The sequence below is a fragment of the Lithobates pipiens genome, unplaced genomic scaffold (assembly GCF_037356315.1).
Source record: "Lithobates pipiens isolate NorthernLeopardFrog02 unplaced genomic scaffold, aLitPip1_a1.2 Scaffold_16, whole genome shotgun sequence".
Taxonomy (NCBI): domain Eukaryota; kingdom Metazoa; phylum Chordata; class Amphibia; order Anura; family Ranidae; genus Lithobates; species Lithobates pipiens.
In genome coordinates, this window is record NW_027507748.1 from 58,203,073 (window position 1) to 58,218,871 (window position 15,799).

A 15,799-nucleotide genomic window follows, 5' to 3' on the forward strand; every position below is an offset into this window, starting at 1 on the left:
TTTCTCCATAAAATTATCAGAAATTTGTGCTTAAAGTAGAACTATAGGCAACACTTTTTTTTTCATTTTGGATAGAGTAAGAGAGGGTTACAACCCCTGTCAGTTTATTTTTTACTATCCCTGTCCCATTGCAAAGATTTCCCTTCACTTCCTGTCCCATAACCAAACAGGAAGTGAGAGGAAATCTATGGAAATTAAGGGAATCCAGTGCCCCCCCAGGCACTCAGAACTAGTGTCCCCACTCGAAAATGTCAGGTCGGGTCTTAAAAAGCAAGCGGTGTGGCCTTGACAGGAAGGGGTGAGTCATATTTAAATTAGGGGGTGCATGAGTTTAGTAAGACCTAGGGCAGCACAAAACCTAAATACACCACTGCCTGTTGCCACTAGAGAGACTGGGTGCTTAGGACCTGGCTACACACCTGTTTTATAGCTCTATTACTGCCTTATTTTAACTGTTCTCATGTGTACCAACTGTACAAATACACCTCAATGTTAGCCGGCTGAAGATTCACGACTAACGACTGCTCAATTATAGTTTCCACACAGAGACCTTTACTCACTGATTAATTTAGTGGTACCTGTCAAGGGATTTCGCACAGGACATTCTTTTAGAATGCATTCTAAGCCAGTTACAGTATCTTTATCCACATTACAGGTAACATTTATGACGCGTACACACGTAGCAGACTATCCAGCGGACTTAGTCTGGCGGACTTTCCGCCGGACTGTCCGCCGGACTTTCCGAACGAGCTACTTGCCCACACACGGCACTTTTTCAGCGGACTAATACGGCGTACTAAGTCCGCCGGACTATCCGCCGTACTTTTGAAATGAACGGACTCGCCCACACACGCGGAGGAAAGTCCGCTCATTTTGAGCGCGTCTCCAGGTAGCCGGGGCCAGCGAAGGAGGCATCACTGGCCCCGTCACCTGGTATGGACTTAAAGGGGAATCCCTACGCCGAAAAATCGTAGGTCCATATCCGACCCTTATCCGAGCACGCTACCCGGCCGGCCAGGAAAGGCGGTGGGGGCGAGCGAGCGCCCCTCCTGAGCTGTACCAAGCCGCATGCCCTCAACATGGGGGGGTGCCTTGGGGAAGGGGGGGCCACGCGGCCCCCCCCCACCCCCAAAGCACCTTGTCCCCATGTTGAGGAGGACAAGGGCCTCTTCCCGACAACCCTGGCCGTTGGTTGTCGGGGTCTGCGGGCGGCGGGCTTATCGGAATCCATGAGCCCCCTTTAATAAGGGGGCCCCCGGATCCCGGCCCCCCACCCTATGTGAATGAGTATGGGGTACAATGTACCCCTACCCATTCACCTGTGAAAAAAAGTAAAAAAAAAAAACACAACACACAAGGGTTAAAATAGTTTATTGCACAGCTCCGGGGATCTTCTTCCGTCTTCGGGGGTCTTCTCGCCGGACTCCTCCGCTATCTTCTGCTCTTTTGCTAGCTCTTTCACTAGTGGAAGAGCCCGGCTTTCTTCTTCGCCGCCCCCCTCTTCTTCGGACTTCGGGGGTCTTGTCCCCCTCTTCGGTTCTTCTTGTCGGGCCACGGCTCCTTCTTCTAGCTCTTTTACAAGCGGTGGCCCGGTCTTCTGTCGCCGCTGCCACCATCTTCTGTTCTTCTCTTCTGGAGATGTTACCTCGTCGCTGCCTCCGGTCACAATGGCAGGGATGCGGCGCGCGGCGACTTATATAGGGACATCACCGGATGATGTCCCCGCCCATTATGATGTCACAGTCCCAGCATCCTCATTCCCCTTTAAGTCCATACCAGGTGACGGGGCCAGCAACGCCTCCTTTGCTGGCCCCGGCTACCTGGAGACGCACTCAAAATGAGCGGAATTTTGTCCGGCCCAGAAAAGTCTGTTCATTTCAAAAGTACGGCGGACTGGCACACACACGGCCGGATTGTCCGCCGAAATGCGAGTCCGGCGGACAGATTGGAGTGCAAAAATACTTTCTTAGTCCGCTGGACTTTTGGGTAAAAAAAAAAGTCCGCCGGAGCCTACATATGGGGGGATTGTCCGCCAGACTTTTCCACCGGATTGTTTGATCGTGTGTACGAGGCATTAGATGCACTGTTTATTATTGATCTGATTTATGAGTGATTCCAATCTAGTGGTACAGAGAGATCATATGTCTGTGTTTGAATCTCTCCTCTGTGTGCTCCTTTATGCTCATACCATCCTTTATCCTAATCTATACCAATACATTGAGTTCATTTACCATTAAATAGTCTTGTGTCTAGTTCCTGGTATTAGCTCGCAAGCAAGTTAATGGTATCTATGCTGATGTTTCTATAAGTGCCTGCAGTGATTTCACTCAATCAGGTGTGCAGCTTCCCCTTTTAGGTGGAGCTCTGCTTTAAGTAGTGGATGGGCATGGATTATTTTTGAAAAATAAAAGGTATTGTTTATCTTTTCTCCATTAAAAAGAGGGGAGGTGTTCTGTAGTATACAGAGAGAATTGGAAACAATGCTAACTGATCACCAATAACTTTATTGTCTGTTTCCTCCACATTTGGCACCTTTTGGGGGGGGGGGTACCTGGTTTTGACAGGTACCCATTCCCACTTCCGAGAGACCTCCTTGCGGCGAAGTCCCTTGGAAGTTTAACCCCCCTCCTCCTTCCCCCGCCACTGGGCCAGTCACAAAGCACAGCACACTTCACGCATGCACGGCGAACTGAGCTGGAAGTTCGGCCCCCTCCTCCTTCTCCGGGAGCTGGTCCATTCACAAAGTGCAGCTTCACTGCCGGTTTCCCTTAGTCAAGATGGCAGCACCAATTGGCGATTGCAGAATTGGCTCGGATGAGGACACCACTGGATTCCTGGACAGGTAAGTGCCGTTAGCAGCTCATTCTTTACTGTGTTTTTCTGCCTCATTGTAACATCCTGTGTGAGCTCTTGAACCTCCCCCCCCCCCAATCACTACCACTTGTTTGAAACAAGCCGTGCACATTATGCAAAAGGAAAGGTCCCTCAAGCAGCCTTAATCATGGGGAATGATTAAGCTCCAGGGGCAGAGCGAAATGCGTTGGGGTGCGGCCTGGCCAGAGCCCAGTCGGAGACTGCCACATACTTCTCTATTAGTGGATTTGCAGCGATGTGCGGCTTGAGGGACCTCTCTTTCCTCTCCTTCCCTACATGGTGATGTTTGGAGCATAGACGAGCTCCGTTCCCAGCCAGCACTCCTAGCAGTTGGCAATTGAGATCCTCTAGGACAGTGATGGTGAACCTTGGCACCCCAGATGTTTTGGAACTACATTTCCCATGATGTTCATGCACTGCAGTGTTGTTGAGCATCATGGGAAATGTAGTTTCAAAACATCTGGGGTGCCAAGGTTCGCCATCACTGCTCTAAGAGCATAACTTACACCCACATTCGTACATTATTTGTGGTCATGTGCACTACTCTAGGTATACTACAAATCCTATACTCTATAATACATATTCCATCTCCGGAGCAAGCAAGAGAGGGTGACTACATTTCAACTTACAGTGGGACCATGGAGAATGAATGTAGCCACCCTCTAACAGCAAGTCAGATCACAGCAGCAAAAGAAAAGGAATTTGAAGATCTGAAGGAGGCTGAGAAAAATAGAAGGTATATGTCAGAGTTAAGAATGCACACTTTTTTTTTTTTAAACTAGTTTAGTGTCACTTTATCATATTTCCTTCCACACAGTGACAACACTGCTCCTCCGTAGATACTGCATAGCGAGGGAGGGTTGTCACCCTAGGACAGGAAGCATGTTACTGGCAGGATCACTAGCTGAAAATAAAGAAAAGAGCCTGAAAACAGAAAACGAATGCAGCCGCCTTATCTAAGGATTGGTACTTCAATATATTACATTTTTGTTTTTGTGTTTAGATATTGAGTCTTCAAACTTAAAATCAACAAAAAGATGAACAACAAAGCTTGGAAGTCAAGTTTTATAAATATTTTACAAATCTACTGTTATACAAAAAAAATAAAATGAAAAAAATATATAAAGTAATAATTTATTAGTCCTCAGTCTTCACAATTCTTTTGCAATCCATTCCTCCCAAGAGAGCTAGAGAAGATACAAACCAAACTCCAAAATTCACCTGTAAAAGGATAAAAAAAAATATAATAATAATAATAATAATAATAATTAAAATGATGGTCATATCAGGAGAAAAGGCCATGCATGTTCTGCCTGTCTTCTAAAAGAGTAACTTTTTGTTGAAAGAAAAAAAAAAAAACACATATTCCCCTCTGGGTGATCTATGTACATTGCAGGGATTTAACCAACTTTGTTCCAGATTCATACCTTTTTGTTATTCTAAGGCCGCGTACACACGGGCGGACTGTTCGCCCAACTTAGTTTGTCAAACAATCCGACAAACAGTCCGCTCAAAATTTGCATGAGCGGACTTGACCACACACGATGAACAGTCCGCTGAAACCGTGCGCGATGACGTGAACGGCACGTACGACGGGACTAGAAAAACGACGTCCTATACACTGCAATGCAACCTTCGGCGTGTAAATCCTTTCTGAGCATGCGCGGAACTTAGTTTGACGAACAAGCCTACACACGAGCGGACTGTCCGCTCAAACCAAGTTTCAGCGGACTGTCTTACGGGAATTCCGAAAAACTTTGTTCGTCAGACTGTCCGCTGAAACTGTCCGCTGAAGCCCACACACGAGCGGACTGTCCGCTGAAACACTGTTCAGCGGACAAAGTTGGGCGAACAGTCCGCCCGTGTGTACGCGGCCTAAGGAAATACCGTATTTATCGTCGTATAACACACATCTTAATTTTAAGAGGGAAGTCGTCATTGCTCACCATTGCAGCCAGCAGTGTCCATCTACAGCCTCGCCATTGCCCATCATTGCACCCTGATCAGTGCCCATCTGCAGCCTCACCATTGCCCATCATTGCACCCTGATCAGTGCCCATCTGCAGCCTCGCCATTGCCCATCTTTGCACCCTGATCATTGCCCATCTGCAGCCTCGCCATTGCCCATTATTGCACCCTGATCAATGCCCATCTACAGCTTCGCCATTGCCCATCATTGCACTCTGATCAGTGCCCATCTGCAGCCTCGCCATTGCCCATTATTGCACCCTAATCAGTGTTCATCTACAGCCTCATCTTTGCCCATCAATGCAGCCTCACCAGTGCCGGATTACACAGAGCTGGGATCTCCTGTATACTTGGCGCTAACAGTCACACAATCCCACCTCCTGGCCTGGCTCCTATGATAGACAGAACATTGGTCCAATGCCGTGACTGTGTGTGACTGTGAGCACCAAGAACACAGGAGATCCCAGCTCTGTGTAATCGGGCGGTGCTCACCCCCTCTATCCCCTCCGAGGCAGCTAGGTATCAGTGTATAACATGCACACATGGGGGGGGGGAGTAGAGTAGCTGTTTGTTTGTCTGTGTCCATGTTCTAAGCCAGGGGTCCTCAAACTTTTTAAACAGGGGGCCAGTTCACGGTCCCTCAGACTGTTGGAGGGCCGGACTATAGTTAAAAAAAAAAAAACTATTTATAGACAGTGCTCCCCCTTTAGTACAGTGCCCCCTTTATAGACAGTGCCCCCTTTAGTAGACAGTGCTCCCCCTTTAGTACAGTGCCCCCTTTATAGACAGTGCTCCCCTTTTAGTACAGTGCCCCCTTTATAGACAGTGCTCCCCCTTTAGTACAGTGCCCCCTTTATAGACAGTGCCCCCTTTATAGACAGTGCTCCCCCTTTAGTAGACAGTGCTCCCCCTTTAGTACATTGCCCCCTTTATAGACAGTGCTCCCCCTTTAGGACATTGCCCCCTTTATAGACAGTGCTCCCCCTTTAGGACATTGCCCCCTTTATAGACAGTGCTCCCCCTTATAGACAGTGCCCCCTTTAGTAGACAGTGCTTCCCCTTTAGTACAGTGCCCCCTTTATAGACAGTGCTCCCCCTTTAGTACAGTGCCCCCTTTATAGACAGTGCTCCCCCTTTAGTACATTGCCCCCTTTAGTAGACAGTGCCCCCTTTAGTAGACAGTGCTTCCCCTTTAGTACAGTGCCCCCTTTATAGACAGTGCTCCCCCCTTTATAGACAGTGCTCCCCCTTTATAGACAGTGCTCCCCCTTTATAGACAGTGCTCCCCTTTAGGACATTGCCCCTTTTATAGACAGTGCTCCCCCTTTAGTACAGTGCCCCCTTTAGGACATTGCCCCCTTTATAGACAGTGCTCCCCCACCCCCCCTCCTCTCTCCTCACCTGCTGTCCTCCGGCTCCGCTCTGTATAATGGCGGCGCATGGAGGAGCGAGCATGTGACATACACGTCACATAGACATCTAACACTTACCTCCTGCGCGCGTCCTTTCTTCTCCGTCTCGGTTTCCATGGGCGCACGCATGGGACGTCAGTGACGTCGCTGTGTGCGCCTACTCCCGGCGGTCCCCGCGTTTTTAAAGTAAACGCGGGCCGCAGGGACTTTGCAGAGGCATCCTTGTGTTCCGAAAGCATCTTTCGGAACACAAGGATGTCCTGAGGCTAAAACACCCGGCGGGCTGGGTAATGTGCTCCGCGGGCCGCATGTGGCCCGCGGGCCGTAGTTTGAGGACCCCTGTTCTAAGCGAATGTGACTGGGAGTGACTTTATAATTATCAATCAGCTGCTGCAATTGCAGGGTTATAATTAGGAAAGTGGCAGGGTCTGTATCCCTCTGGACATGATTCCCTTTGGGAGCATCTCACTAAAAATGCAATTTTTGTTGTAGGGGATGCCCAAAATCTGATTTGTATTTAATTGCAGACTTCTGGGAAAATCAGTGAGCCAATTACACAACCAAGAAATTACATTTCTGGGGGGGTGCTCCATATACCATCTGTGTACAGAATGCCTTCAGGTTCCTATATTGCATTTTTATAGAAAATGACAGGGGCTACAGATTGAAAAGTAAACACAACAAATCCACTGTGGGCACTGCTTGGGTTATAGGAGCTACGCCCAGAGGTCTCCCCAAAGCAAAGTGTTTTTCTCGCCTCTGCCAACGGAGACCTACTGAATATATACATTGGATACCCCCTGCCCTGGTGGCTTGAATGAAGAGCTAAGCGTTAATACTATTCTTTGATAAAAATTGCCTTACACATAAATATTTTAAATTGGTTTTAGGTTTTTGTTTAATCTATACCAAATTCTTTTTCATATTATTGTTATTTTTTAGGGTTCTGTTTTAACATAAAGTATTGGTGGGCTGATATGATCTTTCACTGTAAAAAGTAAGTAACCCACATTGTCTCAAAATAATGTTTTTTTCCTATATAGATTGTAGCACTGGGCTACTGAAGAGCACGCACTATGTTTTTGTCAAGTTAATGTGTTCCTAAGACCATAGTTGGGTTTTTAGGGTTAATTGCAGTAAATTATGGTCTCAGTATCAGTTTGGCTGGATTGTATTGTGTTCTGCCTGGTCATGGGTGTAGGTGTCACCTTTGCCAGGCATTGGGACGCAGTCTGGATGGACGCATTGGGTATCAATCTCTCTCTCTCTCTGAGCCAATCAGTGGGTGCGCTGTCTCGCTGTGTATTCCGGGAGAGGGTACTTAAGGTTCTGAGGTCACATGATTCTGGGTTCCGGTCCAGAAGTATGTTCTGGCTCCCTGGTCAAAGTCCTCCTGACCAGCCCCCAGAGGCCCTCATGGCCTGGGGTGCAGATCCATCTGTTTCAGAGTCTCGTGGCTGGCTAGCCCGAGTCACAGTAACTGGAAGGAGGGTCCCATGGTGGTCCGGTGCTGTCTTGGTTTTGGAGAGGCCCAGCAACTGAAAACGCAACCAGGGGAGGACTCTTGAGAAGAGGGCGATGCACAGGGCTTCTCGGTAAGAGCCTGGAAACTGAGCTGTAAGGACACCAAAAGTGAATCCACGTTCTTACGGTATCGCCGGACCGGCTGCAAGATACTGGTACCCAGGGGCGGACTGACCATTGGGCCACTCGGGCACTGCCCGAGGGCCCCATGCCACTAGGGGGCCCCATCAGGCTTGCCAGACTCAGTAAAACCAGGGACAGTATGTAAAAATGTGTGCTTTTTTTACATTTGTCTCTGAAATGTCCCTTACCGATATCCTTTTGGTCTAAAAATCCTTAGATTATAGCTACCCCACCTCTCCAGCACCTTCTCAGCCAATAGAAACGTGTGTGTATACTGTGTGATTGTATACTGTGTGGCCCCATAATCTCTGATTGCCTGGGGGCCCCATAATCTCTGATTGCCTGGGGGCCCCATAATCTTCTATTGCCCGGGGGCCCCATGAGTTGTCAGTCCGCCCCTGCTGGTACCGTATGAGAGTTCCTTAATTTCATCCTTCAGTTACAACCAAGCCTGTGGCAGAGACTTTTCTTATTATAAAGTTCTACAACCAAGTCTGTGGCAGAGACTATGCTTATTTGAATCACCTGTCGGTTGCTAAATCCACAAAAAGGGGATTTATCCGATAGCTGTAACATCCAGTTGCGAATGGCTATTCCCTGGATTGCATAGCGAGACATTCAAGGGTCAGTGGTTCCAAGAGTACCCGAGCTTTACTACCCATACACTCTATTCCCTACTGAGAGACTGTGTTTTGTTTAACGTTTTGCAAATAAAAATCCCTAAAACGGATTCAAGTGTCGGTCTGTACAGTTTATTGGACCATCAAGGGGGCTGGTAAAAACAGGCAGTTGATCTGCACTTTTACTGCCCTGACAGCTGAGCTGCAAGTTAATATGGCCAGCTGCCATGCTAGCACACACTGCCTTTGTTGCAGTGAGGGAACAATTATACAACATGGCACGCTGCTTGTCAACGGCCTCTGAAAGCTGACCCAATGCAGATTGATTTTCAGAGGGGTGACCTCTAGCGAACATGTAAACAAGGCATAAATGCTTTTTAGAATAGTGGTGAATTCATCTTTACTAAAAAAAACGGTCTATGCAAGTAGGGGTTTGTGTAGATCAAAACAAACTGTGCAGATTTAAAGAGGAACTCCACCCAAAAAGGTTTGCCTTGTTCGCTTCCTCTCCCCTCCGCTGCCTGCCACATTTGGCACCTTTGGGGGGGTACCTGGTTTTGACAGGTACCCGTCCCCACCTCTGAGAGACCTCGTCGTGGTGAGGTCCCTCAGAAGTTTGACCCCCCTCCTCCCTCCCCTGCCCCCGGGCCATTCACAAAGCACAGTGTGCTTCGTGCATGCGCAGTAGGGTACCAGCTGTGAAGCTGAAAGACTTCACTGCCAGTTTCCCTCACAAAAAATGGCAGCAGCAGCACCCCAGAGCCGGTTGAAAAAAAAAAAAAAATAATAATTGGCTGGGGTGCCGACATTGCGGTTTCCCTGGACAAGTAAGTGTCCTTAAATTAAAAGTCAGCAGCTACAGTATTTGTACTTTTTTGGTGGTGGTGGTGGTGGTGGGGGGGGGTTTGGGGGGCTGGAGCTTCTCTAACTGAAGTTGGATGATGCCCTTGCTATAGATCAAGGGTCTCAAACCTCCAGCTGTTGCGAAACTAAATTTCCCATCATGCCTCTGCCTGTGGGAGTCATGCTTGTAGCTATCAGCCTTGCAATGACTCATGGGACTTGCAGTTCCACAACAGCTGAAGGGCCGCCAGTTTGAGACCCCTGCTATAGATGCAGGCCATTGACATACCTCCGAAAGCAGGTTGAAAAATTCTCAGAGATGCCCTGGTTGCTAAGACACTCTCAGCTGATACTGCTCACCCCATCACCACAGGAGCGAACTCTCAAACCCCCGCACATGTGTGGTCAACTATCTCCTCTATCTCAGAATTGCTGAGCTCAAAGCTTGCGTCAGGAGAGAGACAGCGCACATGGAAGAGCGTTTGAATTGGCTGTGAATGTCTTAGCAACATCCTAGCAACAAGTCAGGATGGGATAATGACATCTCTGGGAATTTTTCAGTCAGGCTACAGGAGGTACATAAATGGCCTACACCTAAAGCAAGAGCGTTATTTAACTTTAGTCAGAGCTGTGCAGTTTGTTTTTATCTATAGGCACCCCTTATCTGCATAGGCAGTTTTTTGGTAAAGGTGAACCAACCTTTTAATGGACCAGGATTTTCACTCCATCCAGAATAAGGAAATCAATTTCCGATGGAGATGTTCCTCAAAACATTTCAGAATTTTCTTACCTCAGTCTTCTTTTTTCTCAGTTTCATCTTTTTCTGCTTCCTCCGCTAAACGTCGAAGTTTTTCCTCCCGTTCCTGCTTTAACTTTGCCTCAATTTTTTTACTTTGGTATATCTTGGCGGCAGCGAAGGCCAGACACAACAGCACGGTCTTTGCCGCTAAAATGTACATCAACAATGGGAAATTCTCCAGTACCTGCCAGAGGAAAATACATTTCAGGGATTTAAAACATTAAGGCCTCTTACACATGGATAACAAAAAAAGAAAAAAAAAAAAAGGAAGAAGGAGGGGAGGATAGGCTGTATAGCACTTGCATGCGCATTTGTGCCAGTTCATGTATATGCGTACACATGTAAAAAAAAAATTTTTTTTAAATCAAGAGAGTGTGGCCTATGCAAATATACATGTGCATACGCATGTAAAAATCCCGACCAGCAATGGCGATTTTTGTGTATTTCTTCTGATCTAAATGCAGCCTATTGCTTTAACGTGCCTGTACACACACGTGCGCAAACTTGTGCTGCATATCAATCATAAAAAATAAATCTGTATTTCTGGTCAGCATTTTTACACTCTTAAGCACATACATTCATTTACGTCACACTCGCTTGATTAACCGCATCAATACTGGGTACTTTCACCCCCTACCTGCCCAGGCCAATTTTCAGCTTTAAAATGAAATTGTGCGGTCATGCAACACTGTACCTATATGAAATTTTTATCTTTTTTTTTTTTTTTTTTTTTAGACAGATAGAGCTTTCTGTTGGTAGTATTTAAACAAATAAAAAAAAATTGAAAAACAAAAATATTTGCTAAATTTTCTAACAGAAACTAAGAAAACAAGTAATTTTTTTCTTAACTGATGGGCACTGATGAGGTTGCACCGATTAGGCGGCACTGATGAGGCTGCACTGATTACGCAGCACTGATAACAAACCACTGATGGGCACTGATGAGGCTCCATTGATGGGCACAACTAATGGGCACTGATAGGCCACACAGATTGGGGCAGCACTGATAACCATGGCACTAATGATCAGTGCCCTAATTATCCGTGTAAACGATGTGCTGACAGGCTTGTCACTTAGGCCCCTTTCACACTTGTGCGACTTGTCCACACTTGTGTGACTTGGGACTGCAAAGTCACATGACAAGTTATACCCCATGATTTCCAATGATTACCATTCATATCTGTGCGACTGCAAAGTAGTTTCTGCACTACTTTGGTCTGACTTTGATGCGACTTGAGGTCCAAAGACCTTTAAGATTACACAGGCATTGCTTAAAGTCATGTCAAAATTGCGTCAAAGTCGCAGCAAAAATGGCGGTAAAGTCGTGCAACTTTCAGGTCGCACAAGTGTGAAAGGGGCCTTAATGGCTCTCCTTTCCTCCCACAGACACAGCATAGGAGGAAAGGACTGCTGATAACTAGCAAATCTGTTTACATGTGATCAGGACAAAGCTGATCACATGGTATAGGGCAGTGACGGTGAACCTTGTCCCCCCAGATGTTTTGGAACTACATTTCCCATGATGCTCATCCACTCTGCTGCGTAGTTGAGCATCATGGGAAATGTAGTTTCAAAACATCTGGTGTGCCAAGGTTTTCCATCACTGGTATAGGGCAACTGTAATTGTCCCTTTAGACCCCTTTCACATCGGCATTCCATTTGTTTGTTTTTCATCCATCCATTGACAGATGGATCGACAAAAATGGATATCAGAGCATCTCTATGATTGTCCGCTTACAGCTGCATCCATCAACATTTGTTTGACGGGCAAACGGAACGCCCATGTGAAAGGTGCCCTATCCCGAAATCTGCTGTATCTGAAGGACAATGATCACAGAGCATGGGCGATGCAAGTCGCAGGAGGCGCGCATGGGGGTAGGGATCTGGGAGGGTACCCTCTCAGAACTGGATGACTATGCTGTAGCCGTCTTTTGGCTATAGCGCGGTCAGCGAGTGGTTAAATAAAAAAGCTAGAATAGTTTTTACACATGTTTATGCAAACAAATGCGTGCAAGTGCCATAGAGCCCTTCCTCGCATTTTCTTTCTGCACATCAGTACTGTGCGCAAGTACCATTAAACACATGGACATAAGGGCTTATTCACATGGCCGTTCACCGCCCAGATCAGTGTATGTCTGGTGTTTACACTCTGCTGACAGGCTGAGAGGCTCCGTAGCTGTCTGTATGTAATCACACATGGAGCACCTACCTGCATTTAGGGACAGAAGAGCGACTCTGGGTGCTAAGGCCTCAGATCCACGCTCCAGTCTGCATGTCAGATTTCAATAGGCAGCTGTGCCCACGCAGCACTGTGTTTGCCTTCACCTCAAATGATGTCAGTGCCCGTCTGAAGGAAGCTTGTTTACTGACTGTTATCACCATAAATGAAAGGAATAGAAAATCCTAAATATTGGGTTGTCACCAGAACAGGAATAGAGGGGAAATCTCTCAACAGGGGGAGCCACATCTGGCGACAACAAGCAATTATCTCACTTTATGGGGATTTCTCTCACTTCCTGTTTTGGCTGTGAGACCGGAAGTGAAGGGGAATCTCCCCCAATGGGACACAGGAAAAAAATAAAACTGACAGGAGTTATAACCCCTCTTAGGTCTGTCCAAAACGAGTAAGAAATGTTTTGCCTTTAGTTCTACTTTAACTGCTTGCCGACTGCCAGCTGTCAATTGACAGCCAAGTGGCTCTGCTCTCGTTGCGGGAGGGCGTCGTACGACGCCCTCGTCTTCCCGGGCCACCAGGGGGCGCGTCGCGATCGCCGTGTCACTGGGGACTCGATGCACATGCTCAGTGGCCGCTATGTCCGCTGGGCACCCACGATTGCCCGGTAACACAACAGGACCGTGGATCTGTCTATGTAAACACACAGATCCACGGTCCTGTCAGAGGAGAGGAGACCGATGGTGTGTTCTCAGTACAGAGGAACACCAATCGGTCTCCCCTTTCGAATCTGCTCCCCCTACAGTTAGAATCACTCCCAGGGAACATATTAACCCAGGCATGTCCAAAGTCCGGCCCGGTTTTGAATGGCCCGTCTGGTTATTTGGACATATATCTTTTGTGGCCCCAGACGATCTCCCGGCGCCGGGGCCACAAAAGATGTATATGCCTTGGAAGGGACAGGAAGGAGGCGGAACCGAGCGGCATACACACACAGGAGAATTTCCTGTTTACGGGCGGCCTCTGTATTAGGAAGTCCCGTCTCCGGCGCTGCCATTGGACGACTGCTCTGTCCATCAAAGGAGGCGGGACTTTCTATTAAAGAGGCCGCCATGTAAACAGAAGATTCTCCTTTGGCACTCGTCAGTGCAATCCTGGCAATGGTGGGGGCGTTCCTGGCTATGGTGGGGGCGTTCCTGGCTATGGTGGGGGCGTTCCTGGCTATGGTGGGGGCGTCCCTGGCTATGGTGGGGCTACATTCATGGCAAAGGTGGGTTTGCAGATGGGCACTGATTAGGCTGCATTGATGGGCACTGACCCTTATTTTGCTTTACAGTTCTTTATTTAAAGTTACATTTGTTTTCCTGAAACTTCCCTCTTAAAGTGATGGTGCGTTATACGCCAATAAATACGGTATATCCAAATAATACGCCCAAACTCAACTCTTCCCCACACACAGCCACAAAGGCAAGAGAATTCTTGTTGGGCAGTGTATTACGCTCGAATGAACAAACATAGACCGAATTTTAACAGTTCAAGGAATGTCAGGCAAAATGGTCGGCCCTTGCGCATGTTCACTTCATCAAATCCGACCCCCTTTGAAAAAAAAAAGTTTGCACACCCCATATTAACCCCTTGATCACCCCCTAGTGTTAACCCCTTCCTAACCCCTTCCCTGCCAGTCACATTTATACAATAATCAATGCATTTTTATAGCACGTATTGCTATATAAACGTGAACGGTCCCAAAAATGTGTCAAAAGTGTCAGATATGTCCGTCACAATGTCGCAGTCATGATAAAAAAAAAAAAAAAAAAAAAAACACAGATCGCCGCCATTACTAGTAAAAAAATTATATATATATATTTATTTATTTTTTAAATAAAAATGCTATAAAACTATCCTCTATTTTGTAGGCGCTATAACTTTTGCGCAAACCAATCAATATACGCTTTTTTTTTTTACAAAAAATATGTAGAAGAATACGTATCAGCCTAAACTGAGGAAAAAATTTGTTTAAAATAAATTGGATATTTATTATAGCAAAAAGTAAAAAATATTTTTTATTTTTCAAACTTGTCACTCTTGTTTTGTTTATAGCGCAAAGAATGAAAACCGCAGAGGTGATCAAATAACACCAAAAGAAAGCTCTATTTGTGGGGACAACATGATAACAATTCCATCTGGGTGCAGTGTTATATGACCGCGCAATTGTCATTCAAAGTGTGTCAGTGCTGAAAGCTGAAAAATGGCTTGGGCAGGAAGAGGGTGAAAATGCCCTGTATTGAGGTGGTTAAATGGTGTTTTAACGTTTGTCTGCTTCAAGTATGTTTTCAGCCTAAAAAAATAACAAATAATCTACATGGTCATCTGTGCAAATGCTTCTAGCTATTAAAGAGTTAAGCCTTTGCCTTTTTTTACCACTAGATGGTGATTTCTTCCCTCTTTGTGTCTTCACCTCAGCAGCCATTTTGTCTGAGCCTCTCCCTTGCTTTAGCACTAAATGATCTCCATAAAAATGACGGACATCCCGGAAGTTCAGTGCACTGCACTGCGGACACATCAATAATAAGGGATCTAGCAGCCTTTTTCACGTGTTCCAACTCTGCAGGATGGGCTCTTTGTAACTATTATTTCTCCCATGGAGAAAAATAAGATACAGATCTGCTGATCCCTCATCATACACATGTCACAGACATGATCTTCTGATGTCAGGCAGACATCAGGAGTGTGATCTGGGGGTTATTAGAGACTTTAATGACCCCCCAATCTGCTGCATCTTCCTCACTATCATCACCCCTCTAAGAAGCCATGGCTGCCCCCATAATGTGACCCCTGACCTCTCTGGTCTGTTCTGTCCATGCTGAGCTCTGGTCTGTCTGCAGATCTTCATCTATGTGAGATTGTCACCGTCTCTACGATCTGTCATCATCTGTGTGAGATTGTCACCGTCTCTACGATCTGTCATCATCTGTGTGAGATTGTCATCGCCTTTATGATCTGCTGCCTGCGCTTACCTTCCAATTGAACTCCATGGTCCTAGATTGTCAGCGAGTGGTCAATGCGGTGAGATCACAAGGCTTCCTCTGCTGATCAGACTTGTAGATGAGCCAGGTCTATATCCTCAGACTGGACCCGCCACTGGGAGGAGCCCGACCCCTTCTGGAATATTCAGGCCTGCTCCGAAGAAGATTGACAGAACAGATGTGTGTCGTAGTCACCTTCTAGCTTCTTGTGTCGCAGAACCAGCTGGAACGACAGACCAAAATAGCATCAGATATACATTCCGTGACCCCCCAAACCGAAACATCACTTACAGTATCTCACAAAAGTGAGTACACCCCTCACATTTTTGTAAATATTTATTATATCTTTTCATGTGACAACACTGAAGAAATGACACTTTGCTACAATGTAAAGTAGTGAGTGTACAGCTTGTATAACAGTGTAAATTTGCTGTCCC

General features: G+C 46.6%; 1 protein-coding gene across 1 annotated transcript; it reads right to left on the reverse strand.

The window, feature by feature from the left end:
* Window positions 1–3,925: 3,925 nt before the first annotated feature.
* SMIM11 (small integral membrane protein 11) lies at window positions 3,926–15,508 on the reverse strand. Its single transcript, XM_077479932.1, has 3 exons — window positions 15,354–15,508; window positions 10,155–10,347; window positions 3,926–4,095 (listed from the first exon to the last, which is right to left on the reverse strand). The coding sequence occupies exons 1-2, from the start codon at window positions 15,369–15,371 to the stop codon at window positions 10,156–10,158; spliced, it is 210 nt and encodes a 69-aa protein (XP_077336058.1). The 5' UTR covers window positions 15,372–15,508; the 3' UTR covers window positions 3,926–4,095; window position 10,155.
* Window positions 15,509–15,799: the final 291 nt, after the last annotated feature.